Source organism: Arachis hypogaea, chromosome 9 (assembly GCF_003086295.3).
Source record: "Arachis hypogaea cultivar Tifrunner chromosome 9, arahy.Tifrunner.gnm2.J5K5, whole genome shotgun sequence".
NCBI classification, from domain to species: domain Eukaryota; kingdom Viridiplantae; phylum Streptophyta; class Magnoliopsida; order Fabales; family Fabaceae; genus Arachis; species Arachis hypogaea.
The window spans coordinates 111,532,864-111,557,783 of NC_092044.1; the positions used below are offsets into that span (position 1 = coordinate 111,532,864).

General features: G+C 34.8%; 3 protein-coding genes across 10 annotated transcripts; 2 read left to right on the forward strand and 1 right to left on the reverse strand.

Moving 5' to 3' along the window:
* Positions 1–1,547: 1,547 nt before the first annotated feature.
* Positions 1,548–5,997, reverse strand: LOC140175433 (uncharacterized). The gene is made up of 2 exons (XM_072203883.1): positions 3,202–5,997; positions 1,548–2,720 (listed from the first exon to the last, which is right to left on the reverse strand). The coding sequence occupies exons 1-2, from the start codon at positions 3,524–3,526 to the stop codon at positions 1,657–1,659; spliced, it is 1,389 nt and encodes a 462-aa protein (XP_072059984.1). The 5' UTR covers positions 3,527–5,997; the 3' UTR covers positions 1,548–1,656.
* LOC112711868 (cysteine-rich receptor-like protein kinase 19) lies at positions 3,770–10,183 on the forward strand. 2 transcript variants are annotated; one of them, XM_072203878.1, is made up of 7 exons: positions 3,770–6,075; positions 8,221–8,361; positions 8,485–8,606; positions 8,689–8,899; positions 9,013–9,250; positions 9,494–9,644; positions 9,745–10,183. In XM_072203878.1, the coding sequence occupies exons 1-7, from the start codon at positions 5,247–5,249 to the stop codon at positions 10,075–10,077; spliced, it is 2,025 nt and encodes a 674-aa protein (XP_072059979.1). In that variant the 5' UTR covers positions 3,770–5,246; the 3' UTR covers positions 10,078–10,183. The 2 variants fall into 2 exon arrangements, with proteins under 2 accessions (XP_072059979.1, XP_025620379.1); XM_025764594.3 differs by having other exon boundaries at positions 4,896–7,671.
* Positions 10,184–10,335: 152 nt separating this feature from the next.
* Positions 10,336–15,103, forward strand: LOC112711873 (cysteine-rich receptor-like protein kinase 10). Of its 7 annotated transcripts, none has more exons than XM_025764601.3 (9): positions 10,336–11,783; positions 11,863–12,239; positions 12,373–12,525; positions 12,621–12,742; positions 12,840–13,050; positions 13,170–13,407; positions 13,739–13,889; positions 13,984–14,338; positions 14,696–15,103. In XM_025764601.3, the coding sequence occupies exons 1-8, from the start codon at positions 11,344–11,346 to the stop codon at positions 14,320–14,322; spliced, it is 2,031 nt and encodes a 676-aa protein (XP_025620386.1). In that variant the 5' UTR covers positions 10,336–11,343; the 3' UTR covers positions 14,323–14,338; positions 14,696–15,103. The 7 variants fall into 7 exon arrangements, with proteins under 7 accessions (XP_025620386.1, XP_025620388.1, XP_025620387.1 ...); XM_025764603.3 differs by having other exon boundaries at positions 13,984–14,251; XM_025764602.3 differs by having other exon boundaries at positions 12,373–12,516.
* The last annotated feature ends 9,817 nt before the right edge of the window (positions 15,104–24,920 follow it).

The window sequence follows — 24,920 nt, forward strand, 5'->3', positions numbered from 1 at the left end:
CTTAAGCCACTCCTTAAGTACTTACGAAGCTACTTTTCGATCACAATTTATTTGCTCAATAGTAAAAGACAATAATATTGAAGAGATGAGTTTGGAGAGAAGCAAACGCTATTTAGAGTGGTTCGGCACAATCCTTGTCCTACGTCCACTTTCTTTCTCAATCGCAATTGAGAAGTTCCACTATTGCCAAGCTTCAAGGTGCTCGCGCAAAACCTTTTACAATCCGAGTCCTTAGTTTCTAACACCTCACGGTATATGATCACCACTCGTATACTAACCCACTCCACTTAGAGATACCTTCTCTAAGATTTGCCTTGAGTACTTAGTATCCTTCTTTGGTATCCTCACCGACTATAGTGTTTATAACTCTTGACTCAACCTTGGAGATCACACTCCAATTTACAAGGTGTACAAGAAAACAATTCTCAAAGAATTGTTGAGATGAAATGAGTGCTCTCTAGAAGAGTGTGTGATTACAAGTTTAGCACTATTGAACCAATTGATATTGCTCTCTCAAATTGTGTATTATATCACTTAAAAATGTGTAGAATGAAAGCATATGATCAAGATAGTTTTCTAAAATCAAAAACTTCTGAAATAAGGCTTCAATCCATCCATTTATAGATTCCCCAAACCTTAGAAACGTTGGGGAATTAATGGGATGGAGCATTTATGTCAAAACTAGCCGTTTTTTATGTTTTTGAATTATTTGCATCGATGCATAACACTTTGCATCGATGCAAATGTGCCTTTGATGCTGAAATTTGAATTTTCAGCTAGGTTGCATCGATGCAAACATCTTTGCATCGATGCAACAAGTCGTTGCATGCTTTGCATCGATGCAAGATGAGTGTGCATCGATGCAAACCTCAAAGAATGGCTTAAAATCACTTCAAAATGCTTAGGATTGATCTCAAACTTGTTGGAGTCAATTCCTATGCTTTTGTACTTTTGAAAACAAGTTTTTAAACCTTTTGGCTAGCATCGAATTGCAAGATGTGTATCAAAACATTTTGTGAGTGTGTGTTGAGAGATTTAGCAATTGGTTCTTAACAAGAAGTTACCTAAGTCCTAAGACTCTATACTTGTCTTCAACTGTTGTGGACTTGAGTTTCTTGTTGTTGTTGTGTTTGCTTTCAACTCTTCATGCTTGTTCATTCAAGTTGTTTGTTGGTATGTTTTTTTATGTCGTTTGTTGGTTTGTCATTCATCAAAACCTATGAATACAAACTTCGCATACAAGCAACATGGTTTACAGGTTAGACATTATGTAGTTATATGTATTTGTTAGACATTATGTACTGATGACTTTATGTAGTGTTTATAGTTATTTGTATTGGTTAGACATTATGTAACGATGAAAATATTTTATCGTTTATACTTATTTGTATGTGTTGGACCTTGTATAGAGTACTTAAAATGTGTTGGACATTACTGATGTATTAGCCATCTGGAGCATGTAATAATGTCTCTTAAAACCTTAATATGATACTACAGATATTTCTCAATTGATGTATTAACCATCATATTATATAATGCTACAGATATGTCATAATACTAGAGTGTCATTAATGATAAGGTTACATATAGCAGGTCATGTTACCTCAATTTGCTCAGTCAGGTTTTATTATACAATATCATATTAAAACTGTGAACCTAGGGGGCTTCTCTGTTGGTATTTGAACTAACAGACCGACGGCATCTGCTTCGACTATGTCCCTCAGCACCACATAGAGTACATCGCCTAAGACGACGTAACATCCTCGTGTCCATCTCATTCAGAAAACGCGTCATCCTGGGCCGACCTTTTGACACCCGTCGCATGTACGGATTCGGTATGAACCGAGGTCCGTTGTAAGCAGGCCATGTAGTGGGATTACCCAGTGGCCTAAACCATGCTCGGTACACCCGCCGCACTTGGCGGAGATTACTTAGGAAAAAATGCCATGGATCAGAAGTCTCTCCCTCAACAATAGCAAACGCAATCGGAACGATATTGTTGTTTCCATCCTGGGAAACTGCCACAAGCAGACAACCCTTATACTTTCCGTACAAGTGAGTACCATCCACCTGGACAATTGGTTTACAATGTCTGAATGCCCTAATACAAGGGTAATAACTCCAGAATACACGATGCAGTACCCGAATATCACCCACCAAGTCATCGCCTTGATATGCAGGCATAGTCTCAAAATGGACAACAGCTGATGGCTCCTTGTGACACATGGCCTCAAACCATATAGGCAAGGCTTCATACGATGCTTCCCAACCTCCAAATATTTTTTCTATTGCCCTCTGCTTAGCCAACCATGCTTTTCGGTAACTGACGGTGTAGTTGAATTTCGATTGCACTTCTGCTATTACCGATTTTACCTTTAAGGAGGGGTCAACTTCAACCAGTGGCTTTATTGCTTCTGCAATTGTGATAGAGTCCAGTTTTGAATGATCCTGTGAAATGGTGGTTGTGGTACAGGTGTGGCTACCATTATACCTCCTTATAACCCAACAGTACTTCCTGCTGATCAAGCTAACCCTGATAAGCCAATCACACCCTGACCCATATTGTGTACACTTGGCATAAAATGTCAACGGCTCAGACTCATAAACCCGGTAGTCTACACTTCGTCGTATGGTATACTCCTTAACCGCCTTAATAACAGCTTCCCTGGAACTGAACTCCATCCCAACGACGAATTCACCATCTGCGACCATAGGAATTTCTGCTGGGACAAATGCCATAAGATAAATTTCATTAATACGCAGCAAATGTAATAAACCAGTATGCTTTAAATAAAAAATTATCAACATTTTAAGATATCACACTAAACAACATAAGCACATCAGCAGCAAATGTAAAAAATCGGACCGGACCGGCCGGTTTGACCGAAAAACCAAACGAACCGTGCCGGTCCGGTACGGTTCATGCCATTTGAACCGTACAATAGGTCGAAGCTGTGCCGATAATTGTTACAAACTCATGCAATTTGCTACAACCATATCTTATACAACATAAATATTATTTCCTAATAAACACATGAAGCATATAAAAGAAAAAAATAAATTCCTTAACGGGTCGAGGACCGGTTAGATCCTGACAACTTCGACACAGAACGCATGATTAAATAATGCTTAAAAAAGGGTAAAATCTTCATAACTCAATCAATGTCTAACTACAAAAACACTTATACCACGATTACGTACCTGCAGTCATATATTCCGGAAATTCAGGAACATGCATGGCTTCCAAGTCTAAAACTCGCATGAATGATGGCTCCTCAAACGGCACTTCGTTTGCAAGTGCATTTGCCACTTCTGTCACATCTGGGCACATGGTTCTCTCACCTTGATCTTCATCACCATCTGGAACAGCAAATTCATAGTTGCTTTCGAACTCTTTTTCACTGTCACTATTATAATCTTCCTGTAGAATATTCCGGTCAGCCTCAGATTGTTCGAACTCAACATACAACTCGATGAACGAGATCTGAGACCGGTTTTCAATATACATTGAAAACATCTCCTGCATGCTTGCATCGTCCGTCACATATTTGGGTTGATATTGTACGAATCCACCAAACACCTGTATGGGATATCTGTATAGAATACATGATATATTTCTTGCCCTCTCAGAACCAATTTTTTCACAGATTACTCCTTTTAGCTCCTCAAATGAAATAATAAAAGGAATAACAACATCTACTGGGCTTTCACAAATAAATTTTACTCCTTCAGCCGTTTCTAACAAAATCTGACCAAAATAAAATAATTTTAGCAATACTCAGTCACTCATTTTTTTCACTCACTATAATAGAAACATAATCTTAGATACTACATTATCAAAATCAAAACTGAAAAAAAGAGAGAGTTTTGAAGAAGAAGAAAGATGCAGCCGTCGAAGAAGAAGGAATACCCAGCTGCTTTCCCACCTACCAGTTCACTTCACCCTTTTATATCACAACCTTTGAGGAACTCGAACCCTACGACTAGGTTAACTTTGAACCAAAAAAATTCATTTCTAAGACAGAACTCGGACCATCCGATTTCTTTGTCTCCTTGCCACAAAACGGAGGGTCCGAGTTCATTGATCACCATTTCATTCTCTCAGCTAAGAACTCGGACCCTGCGACTTTCATACCCATTCCTAAGATGTCAACTCGTTGGGTCCGATTCCTTATACTTGAAGTTCTATATGGTTGCCTAACAAATCGGACCGTGCGTTTTGTTTATAAAATTTTCAAATCCTATGAACTCGCACGGTCCGAGTTCCTTCGTCCCAAACTGACAAAAATCTGTCCCACATATATGTGTATTCCCCCCAAACTCCATATCCAAGCATAGCACACACATGCCCTCCATAACGATAAAATTGAGCCCAAAAAAAACATTTGTGATATGCTCTGTTGAAAGTAATCTGATTTTTCTGACTTCATGTTTTGTTTGGTTTTTCAGGTCTGTTGAGATGAAAGGTTGAATAGGATGGGATCGGATCTTGAGTGTGAGATTTGCGGAGTAGAAGGCTGATGGATTAAGTCGCTTGATTGGCAAGTGAAACTATTTACAAAGATACTTCGATACTAAAATAAGTGTTCATACAAAAGAGGCTAATTAGGATAAAAAATGTAACGACTCTTATGAAAAAGATAAATTCCTTTTTTTATCCTTTGTTCTTGAGTGGACCCATTTATCTAAAAACTTCCGCCAACTATCTATCTGAACATTAATAAAAGATATCATATCATCTAATAGTTCGGACGGGTCGGTAATCCGTCGAATCGTGGGTCCATCAGATGGACCCCTAATTCTTGTTGGGCTGGGTCGAAATATATCTAAACAAAAAAAAAAAATAATCTTACTTCTGATATTTCTTCAGCACTGCCTGCTTCACAGATTCGTTTATCTCATCAATCTTGTAGCTAGCTACTACCAAAGGTGCGAAACTTCCATGAATGAATGTGTTTGATTTTCCATGGACATATACCTGACATGTAGTACATATATAGTTAATTTGGCCATCCAATTTTCTATAATCTCATTTGAATCTTCTTATTGCCAGGCTTTATTTATTTTTTTTTCCAAAAACACCACCGTATGTAACAAGTCATCAAAACTACTTTTGCCAAGACAACTGACTAAACTTGTTGATTATTTGCCTCTAATGTTCCATACTAGCCAATCAATGCATCATTCTTTTGCATATTCACATCAATCATATCCATATCCAAACGCCAAACGATCAAGCTATTTCTATGTCTTTCCTCAAACCCATATTACTCCAAATTTGCCTTTTCTTATTCTTCAAATTTTCCATAGACGAAGCAAATGACAATAACCAACTTGAGTACCTCAGTCACAGTTGCTCAACCAACAAAACCTTCCCTCCCAACACCACATACGAATCCAACCTACACACCCTCCTCACCTCTTTCTCTTCCGTTGCCGCCACTGCCGAGTTCTACAACACCACTTTCTCCGGCGGAGATGCCACCGGCGAAACAATCTATGGCATGTTCATGTGCAGGGGCGACATCAAGAGCCAGAAATGCCAAAACTGCATTGAAATGGCAACGCAGAAAATAGCCTTAAGTTGTCCAAACTCCAAAGAAGCCATAATTTGGTACCATGAGTGCATGGTTCGTTACTCCAACCGCTCTTTCTTCTCAACCGTGGACGAATGGCCGCGGCCTAAGTACATCAGTCATCACGAAACCTCGAGTATAACCACGGAAGGGAGCTATGGATGGTTGTTAGCAACCACGTTGAACGATGCCATTGCTGAGGCTGCGAAATCTGCCAATGCCAATAAGAAATTTGCAACAAAACATGTGAGCTTGGGAGGGTTTCAGAATGTGTATACACTTGTTCAGTGCACACCTGATTTGTCGAGCCAAGATTGCAGCAAGTGTTTGAATGATGTGATGAAAGATATTCCTATCTGCTGTTTGGGAACAGATGGTGGAATGGTTTTGTATCCAAGCTGCAATTTGATGTTTGGCTTACATCGATTCTACTCCGACGCTAATCTTCCTATTAATTGGTACCAACTACCTAAACCTTTTGTTGGTAAACCACTTTCAGGTAAACCTCTTACTATGCTATTAAATATCTTACATTAATTCTTGTCGGTTTGCAAAGAAAAATGTTTCATTTGGCGTATACACACACACTTGCTAGTTGTTACATATCCACCGCCACGCCAATATATCCTAATATAGTTATTTTGTTCTTTAGTTAGTGGTAGTTATTTGTCAGTTAAAGTATAGCTAATGATTTTCGTAAATAATTTATAACTTAATTAAAAAATATCATAGTTGCACAAATAATACTATTGTAGAAAAAGATATAGCCGTGTAAGAGATAAATTGATTAGGGAAGGGGGAGTGGACCAAAGTCCCGTGTGGTAAAAAGTATTCTCGAGTTTATGCGCAAATGGATGAACCTACTTGGCAATTTGGCATAAAATAATAATAAACATATGAATAAATAAAATAAAACAAAGACTATTTTCCATGTGTTTCATAGCTTTCATATTTCCAAAAGACTGCAAGATAACTAGTGGTCATCTACATATATAAATAATATTTTTTTCCCTTGTTTTTAATCAATTACATCTAATGTAGAATATGATTCCATTCTGGCCAGCTGGCTACAGTGATAGTTGTTGAAATGATCATGTTCTAGCCGCCACCAACCAATTAACCCACCCGTATCAATAATCGACCATTCATTATATCCTCGCTCTAATTACTCTCCACTTTAATTAAACACGAAAGATCAGAGTTAGTTAGGAATGATGTAATATAATGTCGTTTCTTAAACTCATATTATTCAACTACCTTTGCTTCTTTCTCAGTCTCATCACCACCTTCAATTTGTTCATAACCGAAGCCAGTAATAATAATAATAATAATCATAGTAATGAGCTTGATTACTTGAAATGCGATTGTTTAAACAACAAAACCATCTCTCCTATTATTCCCACTACCATCTACAGATCCAACCTCCAAACCCTTCTCACCTCTCTCTCTTCCCACGCGGCCACCGCCGGCTTCTACAACGCCACCGCCGGCGGCGGCCACCCGAACGAAACAATCTATGGGATGTACATGTGCCGCGGTGACGTCAGCAACCAGACATGCCAAGAGTGCGTAGAAACAGCAAAGCAGGAAATAGGGTCAAGGTGTGGGAATAACTCGAAAGAAGGCATAATTTGGTACCACCAATGCTTCCTTCGCTACTCGAATCGTTCGTTCTTCTATACCTTGGATGAGTGGCCTCGCCTTGAGTACATCGTTCACAACAATGGCAGCAATGCGGGCAATGAAGGAAGCTACGGGTGGTTGTTGGCGAGCACGTTGAACGAGGCAATTGAAGAGGCGAAGAGCAAGATGAAGAAATTTGCAACAAAACACGCGAGCTTGAATAGTTCTAAGAACGTATATACACTTGTTCAGTGCACTCCGGATCTGTGGAGAGAAGATTGCAGTAAGTGTTTGAATGATTTAATGAAGGATATTCCTATGTGCTGTTTGGGAACCGATGGTGGGATGGTTCTTTCTCCAAGCTGCAATTTGATGTTCGGATTACGCCAATTTTACTCCAATGTTACTATTCGTACCACCTGGAATTCACTACCTAATTCTAGACTTGGTAAATATCAAACTAAGCTTTCAGGTAAAACTTTCCTCTTGGCTTAATTTTGTAATTTTCTATTTCTTATTTATTTTATGCTAAATTTTTGTTTACTTTTAGGTAAAAATTCACTTCCAGTACATACATATGAAGTTGATAGTTTTTAGTTGATAAATAATTTGATAAATTTAACTAAATTATCATTTAATTATTTTTAATTATCAATTCCAAATAAAGTTAAGTGCATCTAAATTTTTACCTTACTTTTAAGAGTGATTAGACTGTTTGATAGCATGCCATAACATTACTTTTCTCAAAAACTTAAACTAATAGTAAAAAAAACGGGGGAAAGTGACTTTGTGACTTAAACCTAAAGTTATTTGTGACTTTGTGTAAAACTTTGATTTCTAATATTGTCTCAAAACTAAATTCATAATATTTAAACAAATATTATCTTTTAATTTAATTAGTATATAAAATGCTAAGACTCGCAGTGGAAATAATACTTCAACTTATTAAGCGATATTTATGAAAGCCACTGAAGAAACACTTGCATTATTGAATTCACGGGCAATATTGATTGTTATGCAGGGAAACCAAGTGGCAGAAGATTAAAGATTATCATAGCGTCTACTGTTCCTATTGTTGCTTTCTTGATGCTTTATTTCTTTGGCTATCATTTCCGGCGGATAAATGCTCTGCGGCGTTATAAGGCTATCCTTAAAGAAAATTGTATGTAATGTGTGTAAAAAGGAAAATCAGTCCTCATGAACTTTCGTTTTCTAATTAAGCTTAGCAATTATATATTTTATTCTTATGCTGCATGCTATTCATATTTCGCGTATCTTTGTGTAGTTGGAAACGAAAGTACTACTTTGGAGTCATTGCAATTTGACTTAGTTACGATTGAAGAAGCAACAAACAATTTTTCTTGTGCAAACTTGATAGGTAGAGGTGGATTTGGAGAAGTTTACAAGGTGAGAGATGAAATTAGTACAATATATACATGTTACTTTATTTTGTTTTCTCATTGTATTAATTCCTAAGTTATTTATATAGGGTATTCTTTCTGATGGACGAGAAATAGCGGTAAAAAGATTGTCAATAACTTCCGAGCAAGGCATTGCAGAATTTAAGAATGAAGTTTTGCTGATAGCTAAACTTCAACACAGAAATCTTGTTGCATTATTGGGATTTTGCTTACAAGAAGGAGAGAAAATACTTATTTATGAATTTGTTCCTAACAAGAGCCTAGACTACTTTTTATTCGGTTAGTTTGTTAATCCCTTGAGCTTAATTTTTATAAAGTTCCTTGTTTTCTTTGTATTCATGGAATTCTACTTTGTTATCTCTCACCTGTACCTTCCTTGATAAATTTTGCAGGTTCTGAACTGCATAGGCTATTAAGTTGGTGTGAGAGATTTAAAATTATAGGCGGAATTGCTAGTGCAATTCTTTATCTACATGAGTATTCTCGCCTCAAAATTATACACCGTGATATCAAACCTAGTAATATTTTATTAGATGCCAACATGAATCCTAAAATTTCAGATTTTGGCATGGCAAGAATGGTTGCTATTGACCAAGATCAAGGACGAACACGTAGAATTGTCGGAACATAGTAAGTTCTAAACTTGTTAATTGCTTACCATCTAAATACACTTGGCATGTGTTAAATTGGATTTATAAAGATCAGATACTTAGTAATGCTACAATGATAACCATGTAACTATTAGTGTGCATCTTATACATAGATAAGCATAATATTTATTTTTGGTTAGATTATCCACAAAGAAGTTATTGTTATTCTTTATGTATTTAACTATTGCTTGTTAGTTTAATATCATTGATTTCCTTTTTGCAGTGGTTATATGTCCCCAGAATATGCTATGTTAGGAAAATATTCGGAAAAATCTGATATCTTCAGTTTTGGAGTTATGATTTTGGAGATTGTTAGTGGCAAAAAAAATTCAAGTTCTTATGACTCTTACTACAACGATGGTCTCTTGAGTCATGTGAGTACCAAACAACTAGTTTTTCTCAATCAATTTAATAGTGTATACACACACACACACACATATGATTTCAGTGTTTAATATGATGAGATGGTTGTAGGCTTGGAAGCAATGGAGAGATGGGACACCATTTGAAATACTGGACCCAAATCTACATGAATCATGTTCTCAAATGGAAGTGATTAGATGCATCCAAGTTGGTTTACTATGTGTTCAAGAAAATCCTAATGATAGGCCACAAATGGCAGAAGTAGTTTCATATCTAAGTAACCTCTCCATTGAGTTGCCATTTCCTCACGAGCCTGCTTTTTTTGTACATGGTAGAATGAATCCAAATATGGTCGCACTAGAAGTTGATTCAGGACACCTAAGCAATAGTTCCACTCAACATTCACTCAACGAAATGTCTATTAGTATCTCTGTTCCACGATAGTACGAGGTCAATTGAAACCATTACACCTGTGTGTTGGTGTGTACATATATGAAATTAAAATTCTTTTATTCAAATAATGGATATAATAAATATTAGTTACCTTGAATTGATGTGCAAAGACTTGTTCTGTATTCAACTGTGAGAGCACATTTGGTTCTTTATATTTATTTCTCTGTTTGTGCCCACAAGGGAGTTTGTTTATTTGTTGTAGAAAAGTTTTGTGTTGCTTCTTGTTTGTAGAGGAACGTGTTCTAGTTCATTAATGAATGCGTCTGCTATTCCTGAAAAGAGTAAGTCCTGAGTTATTGTGTGTTCTACTTCTGAGTTCTTTTCTGGTTCTGAGCATTTTTCTCATAATACAAATCTTCCAAGAGAATCTTTGGTTTTGTAATTAAAATGGAGGAGGTAGGAGTAAATGATTCGTTAAACCAAGAAATAAAATCATCTGAGTAAAATACGCATATAAAAATTGGGAGAAGAGTTAGTTGTGCTCCCTAGCTGCAAAATCAGGTTTCGAACTCTTCCAGCTTTATTCCTACATTTCTACGTTGAATGCTACTGCACTTGATGGAGACCCTCTATTGTTCAAAGGTAATTCCTTGGAATAAAATTAGTCTGTTAAAAATGTTTCTTCTGTAATAAAATTTCATTAGGTATTTTCCTTGGAATCTTTTCTGTTGTCCTTTGCCTAAGTTCCTTAATAATTACATAATGTGAAACAGACAACTAGATTTTTTTTAACGAACTTTCCAACTCATTAACAGTGATCAAATGCTTTTAATTAATACAACGGGCTAAAAAATCCGATGCTTACGTCCCCATCAATGAGTAATGGGGGTAGCCAAGTTGCCATCTAGGACCCATGCAAAAGTGTTGGCTTCTCCACCTACAAGATTTGACAAAACGATTGGATAAGAATCTCAAGATAAATACAATTCGACACTTACATTTTATTTTCTCACATTGAAATAAATATAAGTTTGCAAATAATAATCCACAGAGAACGGAAGAAGGTGTGTCATTCACGTTTCCATTATTGGCAAAGTCGCTAGCGCAGTTGTCCAAAGAGGTCAAATCCTGCTTTGTGGACTCATGTTCACGGTTCCAATTATATCATACATTTTCTTTTCATATATGGCCACCTCTACAGTGCTCCTTTTCAATGAACATTTACAACACTAAGAGTTAGCATTGTTATCATTTCCTTATTATTTTCTCTTTCTTAATGCCGAAACCTTTATTCACAACTTCACCACCTTCATCATCATGTTCGACACCAAAAATATCACACTACCATTCTTACTTAGAACCCTAACACTAACAGTACTTTTGACTTCAGAACATGCCTCAGCTTCTGTTTTCGATTCAGTCAACTGCACAACCAACTCCACCTTCGCTCCAAACAGCACCTTCGACGTCAACCTCAGCACACTCTTCTCATATCTTACTTCCAACGTCACCAACGGCAACAATCTCAGGTTCTTCAACGCAACTGCAGGCTCTCACGGTTCAGACGCCGCCGTCTACGGCCTCTTCATGTGCCGTGGTGACGTGCCACTTGCACTGTGCCGAGAGTGCGTCGGTTTCGCAGCGCAGAACATAGCCTCGTCGTGTCCCTCTGCTAACGAGGCTGTCATCTGGTACAACGAGTGCTTGTTACGCTACTCCAACAGATTCTTCTTCTCCACCATGGACGAATGGCCAAGGTACCTACACTACAGTTTAAGAATTTCAATTAGTTTGAGTTGTAAAGTTTTGGATCTTGTATAATCTGCTTGTGTTTAGGTACCAGATCAAGATCCCGTTGGGGGACCCTGTGGTTTTGCACAGCAAAGGTTTCTACAGTGCTTTAGGGTCCATATTCAATGGGATTGGAAATGAAGCAGCCTTGGCTCTTGGCGGTTCTGATAACAAGTATGCAGTGAAACAAGCTGCCGCCACGGCCACCACCACAGTGTACGGTCTTGCTCAGTGCACGCCGGACCTCTCAGCCGCTGACTGCAAGCGGTGTATCGTGGACGCGGCGGCTGAATTTCCAAGGACTTGCTGCGGCGGGAGCATAGGGGGAAGTGTTATGTTTCCAAGTTGCATTGTTAGGTATGAAACGTATCCGTTTTATCAGCATTCAGGTACCTCCGGGACATTAACAACAACTAATAAGGGTCAGTTCATATTCTTTCTTTTAATTAATATTAAAACTCAATTAGAAATGAATGTTAGGAATAGGATTATCAAAGTTTTTGCATCCATTCGAATTTGAGTAAGAAAAGGTTAAATAGTTCTATGTTTTGACAGGAGGAGGAAATAGCAGAACACAAGTGATTGCTATGGTTGCAGTTGTGGTTGTGATTTTGGTGATGGTTTTATGCTTTGGCTACTTTTACCTTCGAAGAAAACTGAGGAAGAGACGCAAGACTGGTCTCAGAATCAGAAAAAACTGTAATTCCAGTTAACTAGTTTCCTCTTACTCTCAACTCTCAACCTTGATAGAAAAGCCTAGAGTAGTTTGAAACTCTGTTCTTGTGAACTTTGTTTTGTTGTAGTTAGGCCTGATATGAGTGCCTCAGAGTCTTTTGAATTTGATTTGGATACAATTCAATTCGCAACAAACAATTTTTCTCAAGGGAGCAGGATAGGCAAAGGAGGGTATGGAGAAGTCTACAAGGTGCTACATTATGTAAAACTATGTGATGAGAATAATGTAACATTATGGTTCTTGTTCTATTTTCTTGCACTTTCGTACTAATGGCCTGAAGTTCTAGGGAATTCTTCCTAGCGGAGAAGAAATAGCAGTGAAGAGGCTCTCAAGAAATTCTGGACAGGGGGTGGAGGAGTTCAAGAATGAAGTATTGTTGATAGCTAAACTTCAGCACAGGAATTTGGTGAGGTTAATGGGATTCTGTCTCGAAGATCAAGAGAGTATACTTATCTATGAATATGTACCTAACAAGAGCCTTGATCACTTCCTATTTGGTATGCTAGTTCAATTATTTGTTATCTTTTTTACAACATAATTTAATTAAGTTATTTAGTTGTTCATAGGAAAGATCCCTTCTGTTTTTTCTCACCTGGTTGGTTGATGACAATCTTAGATCCCTCCAAGCGAAGAGAATTAACTTGGTCGCAACGTTATAAAATCATAAAAGGAATTGTTCGAGGAATTCTTTATCTTCATGAAGATTCTCGTCTCATGATAATACATCGAGACCTCAAACCAAGCAATGTTCTACTAGATAATCACATGAATCCCAAAATTTCTGACTTTGGAATGGCGAGGATAGTAGATACGGATCACATCCAAGGATGTACTAACAGAGTAGTGGGCACATAGTGAGTCATATATCCTTAACTTTACCAGCTAAATTCCTCTACACATGATAAATTCACCTTTTTTTTCTTCATTTATTATCTTGAAAAGAATATAGAAAACGAGTACTATCCTTCCTGTCACATTGGTTCAAGTTAAAAGTTGAAAATATATTGGCTAATTTGCTGGTTCAATATTTGTGGCAAAGAAAAATAATATGTGCAATGTAATGCAATATTCATCAAAATATTTCTAGACTTGTACCATTTTTATTTGGGTTAGATGGTATCAACTAATCTTTCTTGGCTAGTTTATTATATTGTACTAATACTTTTTTAACCCTTTATTATGCAGTGGTTATATGTCTCCCGAATATGCAATGCATGGACAATTTTCTGTAAAATCAGATGTTTTTAGTTTTGGAGTCATGGTTCTTGAGATTTTAAGTGGAAAGAAGAATTCTTCTTCTTTTGATTCATGTCGTATTGACGACCTCTTGAGTTATGTGAGTATCAAGTCCCCAAAATTTCATGTGATGAACTCTGTTGGAATATTCAAATCAAATCAAAACATATCATTTATTTAATTTGTGGTTTCAGGCATGGAAACTGTGGAATAGTGATGAATCAGTATTTCAATTGCTGGATCCAGTTCTGCAAGAATCTTATAATCCAAATGAAGTTGAAAGATGTATTCAGATTGGATTATTGTGTGTACAAGAAAATCCAGATGAGAGGCCTACAATGGGGACCATAGCTTCATATCTTACAAATGATTCAGTTGAAATGCCATATCCTCAGGAACCAGCATTTTTCATGAAAGGAAGGACAAGAAGGCATGCATCTGGACATGAATCATATTCATCAGGTCACACCACCAAATATTCTTTCTCATCCTCTGTAAATGAGATGCCTACAACTGCTTTCTTCCCTCGATAGTCCTCCTTTTTTTTAGGTATAATATAATATAATATAATATATAACAAGATTTTAATTATCTTATACATAACTTATCACTTTACTTTTGTGCGTGTTGCGACTATTGCATAGTTTTCTCTGTTTTTTTCTTCCTTTGTTATTCCTTCCTTAATTTTGACTTGAGGAATTGTTTAATTTTATGTGTAACGTATCGAATATTTTTTAAGGGATATGTGTTAATTAATACGTTTAAAACAAAAGCTTAAAGTATACACAGCTATTTTTAAATAAAACTTTATTAATATAACTTAAAAAATTCGTTTATAATAATGTTAGCTCCTAGATTTTACATATTAAACTGAGAATAATGGTGAAATATTGCTGATAATTCCAGAATCTATACTAAAGAGATATTGGAAAGAATTGGTAGGAAGGACATAAATGGTGAGATGTGGTTGCGGCAGAGTGGGTTAATCTAACATAACATGAAGAGGAGGAGATGAACTAGTAAGAAAAAAAACTGTAAGTGTAAATTAATTCCAATTTGCATGATTGCATCAAACTAAACCGCCACAACCAGTGTCAAAGACCAGAAAAAGAAAGAGCCATGTTGGTAAACCCTGTTCCAGAAGTGGGTGAGGAGGAGGCATGTGGGAAAGCTGATCCGGAAAGAAGGGCCAAGTGACAATGATGGTGGAAGGAAAAAGCTTACATTTTATATTTTGATGCAACATATAGTTTGTAATTTATTTTGAAACCTTGTAAATGTTTAAAAAGGAAAATGATAGAATTTTCTGATTTCTTTCCTCTTGTCAATGATCAATTTATTTTTAGGTGATTTTTTTTTTTTTTGAGCAGGAGTAATATTTTTCATAGTAATTAAAATATTATGTTTTGGTTAATAAGAATGTCATATGTTTGTTGATTTTGAATAAAATTTGATCAATTTAAAAATAATATTTGATATATTTTTTTCAAAAATATTATAATACATAAAAAACTAATTATTAAATCCGTTATCATATATTTATACATACATGTATTTTATATAAATAATTAATTTTTATGTATACTAATATAATAATTATTATTTTATTAATTTATTGTCATGTTCTATTTTAAAAAAATAAAAATATTATTTTATAAGATTATGTTATGTATACACTAAAATCATTCATTAAAATCAGTTATTAGTATAAAATACATGTTAGAATATAAATATATATTGAAAATAAATTAAACTATACATGTATTTATACACAAATATATTGATAACTGATTTTAGTGTAAGAACAATATATTTATATTTTATAATAGAATTATGCTACATGTATATCAAAATCAACTATCAAAATTAGTCACCAATATAAAATATATATTAAAATATAAATACATAATAAAAATAAATTAAATTACACATATATTTATATACAAATATATTAATAACTGATTTTAATGACTCAGCATTTTTATTAATAATAAATGATAGACATTGCCGACAACTAAGAACGGCTAAAAAATTTTGATATGGTAGTAAAATGGGTGTTATACTTTAACATGGTGATTTTTTGTGTTTTTCAAAACTATGGGAGTACACAAATCGGACCTACCGATTTGTGTTGAAAAAATTTAAAAAATTTGGAGTACACAAATCGGACCTACCGATTTGTGTTGAAAAAATTTTAAAAAGTTGGAGTACACAAATCGGACCCACCGATTTGTGTTGAAAAAATTTTAAAAATTTGGAGTACACAAATTGGACCCACCGATTTGTGTACTCCAAATTTTTTTAATTTTTTCAACACAAATCGGACGGTCCGAGTACAGAAATCGGACGGTCCGATTTGTGTACCTAAAAATCGGACGGTCCGATTTCTGTACCTCTTAAAAATCGGACGGTCCGATTTGTACTCCGTACATTAAATCATCCCACATTTTAGAAAAATATCACATTAGATCACATTTTAGAAAAACACCACTGTTAATCCAATATTAAAAATAAAAAAGTGACTAAGAACCACTATGATAGACAAATTGGCTAGCTAATTGAAAATGCCACAAAATTCTCAAGGTACGATTTGACTTATTCAGTTATTAGTGAATTCTTTCCGTACAAATTTTGTAACACCCTAATACTTTTAAACTGAGTTAAGCTTTATTTGAATTATATTTAGTAGTTGATATTCAAAAATTTGTAAAATTTTTCTTTTAAGACAAATGTAAAATATTTATATAAAATAATTTATATATAAAAATATTTCATAACTATTTTTTATTAGAATATTTATTAGTTGAAAAATATAAGTGGATCTGGAAATACTAACATGAAAAACGGGCATGTTAAACTATGAAGGCATAACAAGGATAAGCTTTACTCATATCAAATAATTATAACAAGAAACATCATAGTTACAATTGCAATCACTCAATAAGGATAAAACAAGACACACAAAAAATCCTAATTCTCTTAATTTGTATAACTATGGCTAAAACAATCGCATATTCTTCCTTCTTAAGGTAAACGCTTAATGTTTTGTATCTACGTCCTCGATAGTTTGCTCCCACGAATGCACTTGTCTTTTCACCTCAACTCAACTGAGTAGTGTATTGCTTTGTACTGCATCGTTCCTGAAGATGGAACAGAGAGAGGGGTGAGAAACAAAAGTTTCTCAGTAGTTTATCTATATGGTGTCATCGTATCCATCTCCAGCCACTCCAAGTTTTAAAATAAAAATAGTGATAACGCAATGTTGTTCAATTATTATTTTTAAAAGTTCCTGTTAGTTGGAGTGGTGTGACTTTTAGATGCTTCTCATTTACTTATGTTATGACATGTGTGATGTATACAAAATGCCTATAGCATTAAAACATTTAAATGTATCTAAACTCATAAACCTTAGTTTGATGTTCTCGTAGGCTACAAAGCAAGGCAAAATACATAATAAATAAGAGAAGAATACTACCAATGTCATAAATAAGTCAAGTAGAATAGATCTAAATAAAAATAAAGATCTTAAATAATATCATCCATCAAATAAAAAGAAACTTTGGATAAAAGAATGATCTTTGAATGTAATCATAATCATAAATTAAAAAGAATAAAAGAAGAACAATCATGATCATATTTTTCATTGTACTTTTCATTACTTTTTATCGTAGCTTTTATGGAAGGTATTGAGGTCAAACCGGTATAAAAGGTAGGAGTCCCCTTCTCTTATCGAAGGTTCTTATCCCAAACGTTTTGGCGATCACCTTCTCTTACCGAAGGATCATCTCGATCGATCACCTTCCCTTACCGAATGATCATATCGATATCTTGTTTTTGGGGGTCACCTTCCCTTACCGAAAGATCATTCCCTCAGTTTAATTTACAATCAAGGTTATTTAGACATACACAAGAAGGGAGTCATATCAACAAACATATTATTATTATATAAAATTGATGGGATAGTCCCCTTCCCTTACCGAAGGTTCTTATCCCAAAGGTTTGCCGATCACTTTCCCTTACCGAAGGATCATCTCGATTCGATCACCTTTCCTTACCGAAGGATCATCTCGATTATCTTGTCTTTGGAGGTCACATTCCCTTACTGAAGGATCATTCCCTCAGTTCTTTAATGTATATAAGATTGTTATTATAATGCATAATGCGTATGAAGGAAAGAGACATTATACCATGACATGCAAATAAAGCTAACATCTATGTTCGAAAACATTTAAAACATGACATATAAAAATTAGCACAAAACCCCTACCTCGAGTGAAGTTCCGATAGGTATTCCGATGCAAAATAGATGTGGTTTATTAGTGAAGAAAGACTTGTTCCATAGCTAGACTTTGTGTATACTAGAATGTTTTGTATAGAAGAAGGGAATAGAATGAGAAAGGAAGGATCAAATAGCTTAGAAAGCATTTAGGTGAAATCTTTAATCTGAAACGTCACTTTGTGAGCCCTATAACATTTTCTAAGTTTGGAATTTGGAAATAGCTATTAGAGACAAATTTATAGATAATTGAATTAGCTTTAAAACGAATTTTAAACAAAGTCAATCGGATAACCACAACTTGATATATTCTCAAAATACTATTAGTATATCAGGCTGGCTGATAAGAGCGCGATTTTCTCCTATGAACTTGTAACTGATTTATCTACCTAATTTAATTTGAATTTGATTTTATACTGAACTTAAGAAATAGAGCTAGTATTCTTATCTTTTCATATAACTAAATATCATTCTAATTGCCTTAATTCCTAAGATTCCTTCACCGGAAAATTTTGGGCATTTTAGGTTGATTAGTCTTTGTAACGTCTGTTATAAGTTTGTAACTAAAATTATTGCTTCAAGACTAAAAAAATTTATGCCCACACTTATCTCTACCACCCAATCTAGTTTTGTGCCTGGCAGGGTAAGTGTAGATAATATTTTAGTCGCCCAGGAGGTGGTTCACACTATGAGAAACAAAAAGCATGGGAAGGGTTTTATGGCTATAAAAATTGACTTCGAAAAAGCCTATGATAGGCTAAATTGGGCATTCATAATGGACACTCTTAAGGACGCCGGTATACCGGACAACATCATTAAAGTCATCAGCTATTGCATATCAACAACTTCCATGAATATTCTTTGGAATGGCTCTCCTTCAGAAACCTTCAGGCCTACCAGAGGAATACGACAGGGAGGCCCCTTATCCCCCTATATTTTGTTCTTTGTATTGAACGCTTATCTCACTTGATAAATAAATTAATTCATGAAAAAAAAATGGGAACCTATCATGCTTTCAAGGGGTGGACCTAAAATTTCTCATCTCTGTTTTGCAGACGACCTAGTACTTTTTGCTAAAGCGGATATGAAGCAAATCTGGATCATCAAGAATGCTCTCTCCCTTTTTTGCGGTTGCTCGGGTCAAAAGGTCAATCTTGGGAAGTCTTGTGTGTTTTTCTCTAGTAACGTCAACCATAACACTAGACATCATTTGAGTCAGGAGCTAGGAATCAACCTCACAGTCAACTTGGAAAAGTATTTGGGAGTCCCACTCATTCACGAACGATGTAACAAACAACACTTTCAGTTTATCATTGACAAGATGCAAAGCAAGCTGTCTAGCTGGAACAGGAAGACTCTCTCTTTAGCAGGAAGATGTACACTCATACAATCGGTTCTTGCAACTATTCCAAGCTATTGCATGCAGACCATGAAGATCCCAGCAGCAGTGTGTCAAAAAATTGACAAGATTTGTAGAGACTTTCTATGGGAAAGCAGTGAAGGGGAAAGAAAAATTCACTTGCTAAATTGGGATAATATATGCAAGCCCAAAGAGAAAGGTGGGTTGGGTTTGAGGAAGGCTCAGGATTCAAACTCACTCTTTCTCATGAAACTCGTCTGGAGTCTAATTCACAACAGAGATAAGCTTTGGGTGAAAGTCATGAGAGCCAAATACGGCTGCGGTGAAGATATCTTACCAAAGATTCAACATAGATCAAGTAACTCAAATGCCTAGCTCGAAATTAACAAGGTTTGGGAGAAGTTCAAAACCAATCTCATCTGGAAACTAGGAGATGGGAATAAAGCCCTTTTTTGGAAGGAGCAATGGATCCCTGGGTTTACTAATCTGAAAGAGGTTGCATTAACTAATCTAGAAGAGGACAAACTCAATGAAAAGGTTGTAGACTATGTCAATGAAAATGGAGACTGGGATTGGGAAGCACTAAATCGTGTTCTACCCGAGGAAGTCATAGATATTCTACATACAATCAAAGCTCCTAATTTGAAAATCGAGGAAGACTCCATCAGTTGGATGTCCTGCCCAAATGGCGTGTTTTCTATAAAATCAGCCTATGAAACTTTTTATATTGAAGATGGAGAGGAGCAGTCTCTATACAAACAGATTTGGAAAGCCAAATTACCACAAAGACTTAGATCTTTTTGCTGGCTTCTCACTTATGAGGCATTGTTGACAAATCATAAAAGAAGAAGGAGAGGACTTACCGAAGATGGTAACTACCCAAGCTGCCAAGGAGAAGAAGAGACTTTGCTCCATACACTGCGTGATTGCCCTTTTATCCGCACTGTTTGGAACAGCATTGTCAATAGTAGTTTACAACAAGAATTTTTTAGCCTTTCCTATTCAGAATGGCTTAAAAATAACTTGGGTAAACATACTCCAACCCAGAATGGTACTCTGTGGACCATTACTTTCGTGACAACCTGTAACCTAGCTTGGCAATGTAGGAATGAATTAGTGTTTAACAACTTAATTACCCAGAATAATCAGATGCATCACAAGATTCGAAATTTGGCAGAGAACTACAACCATATTCTAGATATCACAGAACAGAGTAGAAGAGCACTTCATCTTACCAGAACAGTATGGATTGGGTGGAAGCCGCCGGAAAGAAGATGGGTCAAGCTTAACGTTGATGGTTCTGTGTTTCAACCTGATAGCAAAGGAGCAAGCGGAGGCATAATCAGAGATTTCATAGGACGATTCGTCACTGGTTTCAGTATGAACATTGGAAAATGTACAATCACTATAGCTGAGCTTTGGGGTTTCTTTATAGGAATGAAATTAGCAGTAGATTTGCATATCCCCTACCTGAAAGTTGAATCTGACTCGAGCTGTGCTATTAATCTCATCCGAAGTACCACGGCTGAGACTCACATTGGAGCTTCCCTAGTGAGGTCGATCAAGGAGTTGCTGACAAAACCATAGAAAGTGGTGATTCGGCACATCTTCAGAGAGGCGAATCAATGTGCCGATGCTTTAGCCAAATATGGGCAAGGAATGGGAAAAGGAATCACCTTGTTTGAAGAAGTCCCAGCTATAATGGTGCTCTTGGTGGAAGCTGATGAGCGTGGAGTGGAGTTCTGCAGAACCACTCATGTTTAGTGTGTTTTTTGTTTTTGGGCTTTAAGCCCCGTTTAAGATAAAAAAAATATCATTCAAATCTAATAAATGTAGAATTAATTATGACTATATTTTAAAAGGTTATTTATTGTCGGTTAGAGATTTACTACCACTAGTGCTTTCATATGTTTAAATTTTAAATTCAAATCTTAAATCATTACTATTCTAATTAATTAATTAGTTATTAAATAATGATTTGATTCAAAAAGTTGGGATGTTACATTTTCACCCCCTTAAAAAAGAATTTTGTCCTCAAAATTCGCGTCTTCTAAGAACATACTAATCAACCTCATCTTATCCTAGTAGGTTTTATCTACCTTTTATCTACCTTTTTTCTTCTTATAGGAATATATGATAGTTCCTAACATACATAAGTTCAATCAATCCATATATTCAATCAAATCAAGTAAAGTTACAAAACAGTTCTATTCTCTATTCTCATCATGAACTAACTGAGTGCACTAAATGTGAATTAAACGTTTAAGTTTAATATGATTATATAAAATAGATTCACATGATAGATAATTTCATTCATTTTTTTTCAAACACCAAAGAGGAAGAAAAGAAAAAACTAATCAAGGAAGCTAATGTCAAATCAAGCTAAGCAAAAACATGATAAATAGGGTTCGAAAAGTAAAGATAATTAGTCTCATGCAAGCCAATTGCTTCACATTCTCTTCTTTTCTCTTATCAAAGAGATAATAATAGTAACATAAAGAGCATACACATAAAAAAAATCGTGTAGGGTCACATGTATAAGAAAATTTCATAATAATAGGACATACTAAATAATCACATAGAGGTCATAAAAATGCATGTACTCTTAGCTTAAATGGTTTGCGAGATAGTAGTAATAATTATAAAAATAGAATTTATAAAAAAAACATAAGGATATGCATGTACTCCCGATTACAAAGACTTAAGATGATAGATTTTGCACATAGAAGAATTTGAATGATTAAAATGTATGAGTATAAAATAAGAAAAGAAGGAATAAAGTATAAAACAATAATCATGATAACAAAGGCATCATACAACAACATGAAAATGAGAGGATAAATAAAACACATGCTAAGCATATAAAGTGACAAAAACTTAATTTTCTAACCTTTTTTTTAACGTCTCATGTGTATTTGGATATATCTTTAACTATGAGTGGGGTATTCTTAGATGATCTATGTTTTGACATTAACACATACACATTTTGATCATAAAATTACGGCAATAAGTCTCAAACAAAACATTCAAGGGCACAATAACTTTTACTATTAGATATCAGATATTTCTAATCTAATTTCATCACATAGAAAATATTTCACGATATAATACTATTTATAACTAAATGATAACAAATTAATCTTGCAAGTGCCCTATGAGATCAAATTGCTCTGATACCAAAATATAACACCCTAATACTTTTAAACTGAGTTAAGCTTTATTTGAATTATATTTAGTAGTTGATATTCAAAAATTTGTAAAATTTTTCTTTTAAAACAAATGTGAAATATTTATATAAAATAATTTATATATAAAAATATTTCATAACTAGTTTTTATTAGAATATTTACTAGTTGAAAAATATAAGTGGATCTGGAAATACTAACATGAAAAACGGGCATGCTAAACTATGAAGGCATAATAAGGACAAGCTTTACTCATAATTATAACAAGAAACATCATAGTTACAATTGCAATCACTCAATAGGGATCAAACAAGACACATAGAAAATCCTAATTCTCTTAATTTGTATAACTATGGCTAAAACAATCGCATATTCTTCCTTCTTAAGGTAAACGCTTAATGTTTTGTATCTACGTCCTCGATAGCTTGCTCTCACTAATGCACTTGTCTTTTCACCTCAACTGAGTAGTGTATTGCTTTGTACTGCATCGTTCCTGAAGATGGTACCGAGAGAGGGGTGAAAAACAAAAGTTTCTCAGTAGTTTATCTATATGGTGTCATCGTATCCTTCTCCAGCCACTCCGAGTTTTAAAATAAAAACAGTGATAATGCAATGTTGTTCAATTATTATTTTTAAAAGTTCCTGTTAGTCGGAGTGGTGTGACTTTTAGATGCTTCTCATTTACTTATGTTATGACATGTGTGATGTATACAAAATGCCTATAGCGTTAAAACATTTAAATGTATCTAAACTCATAAACCTTAGTTTGATGTTCTCGTAGGCTACAAAGCAAGGCAAAATACATAATAAATAAGAGAAGAATACTACCATTGTCATAAATAAGTCAAATAGAATAGATCTAAATAAAAATAAAGATCTTAAACAATATCATCCATCAAATAAAAAGAAACTTTGGATAAAAGAATGATCTTTGAATGTAATCATAATCATAAATTAAAAAGAATAAAAGAAGAACAATCATGATCATATTTTTCATTGTACTTTTCATTACTTTTTATCGTAGCTTTTATGGAATGTATTGAGCTCAAACCGGTATAAAAGGTAGGAGTCCCCTTCCCTTACCGAAGGTTCTTATCCCAAACGTTTTGGTGATCACCTTCCCTTACCGAAGGATCATCTCGATCGATCACCTTTCCTTACCGAAGGATCATATCGATATCTTGTTTTTGGGAGTCACCTTCCCTTACCGAAGGATCATTCCCTCAGTTCAATTTACAATCAAGGTTATTTAGACATACACAAGAAGGGAGTCATATCAACAAACATATTATTATTATATAAAATTGATGGGATAGTCCCCTTCCCTTACCGAAGGTTCTTATCCCAAAGGTTTGCCGATCACTTTTCCTTACCGAAGGATCATCTCGATTCGATCACCTTTCCTTACCGAAGGATCATCTCGATTATCTTGTCTTTGGGGGTCACATTCCCTTACCGAATGATCATTCCCTCAGTTCTTTAATGCATATAAGATTGTTATTATAATGCATAATGCGTATGAAGGAAAGAGACATTATACCATGACATGCAAATAAAGCTAACATCTATGTTCGAAAACATTTAAAACATGACATATAAAAATTAGCACAAAAGCCCCTACCTCGAGTGAAGTTCCGATAGGTATTCCGATGCAAAATAGATGTGGTTTATTAGTGAAGAAAGACTTGTTCCATATCTAGACTTTGTGTATACTAGAATGTTTTGTATAGAAGAAGGGAATAGAATGAGAAAGGAAGGATCAAATAGCTTAAGAAGCATTTAGGTGAAATCTTTAATCTGAAATGTCACTTTGTGAGCCCTATAAAATTTTCTAAGTTTGGAATTTGGAAATAGTTATTAGAGACAAATTTATAGATAATTGAATTAGCTTTAAAACGAATCTTAAATGAAGTCAATCGGATAACCACAGCTTGAGATATTCTTGAAATACTGTTAGTATATCAGGCTGGCTGATAAGAGCGCGATTTTCTCCTATGAACTTGTAACCGATTTATCTACCTAATTTAATTTGAATTTGATTTTATATTGAACTTAAGAAATAGAGCTAGTATTCTTATCTTTTCATATAACTAAATATCATTCAAATCTAATAAATGTAGAATTAATTATGACTATATTTTAAAAGATTATTTATTGTCGGTTAGAGATTTACTACCACTAGTACTTTCATATGTTTAAATTTTAAATTTAAATCTTAAATCATTACTATTCTAATTAATTAATTAGTTATTAAATAATGATTTGATTCAAAAAATTAGAATATTACAAACTTGATATGTTTAACCTGTG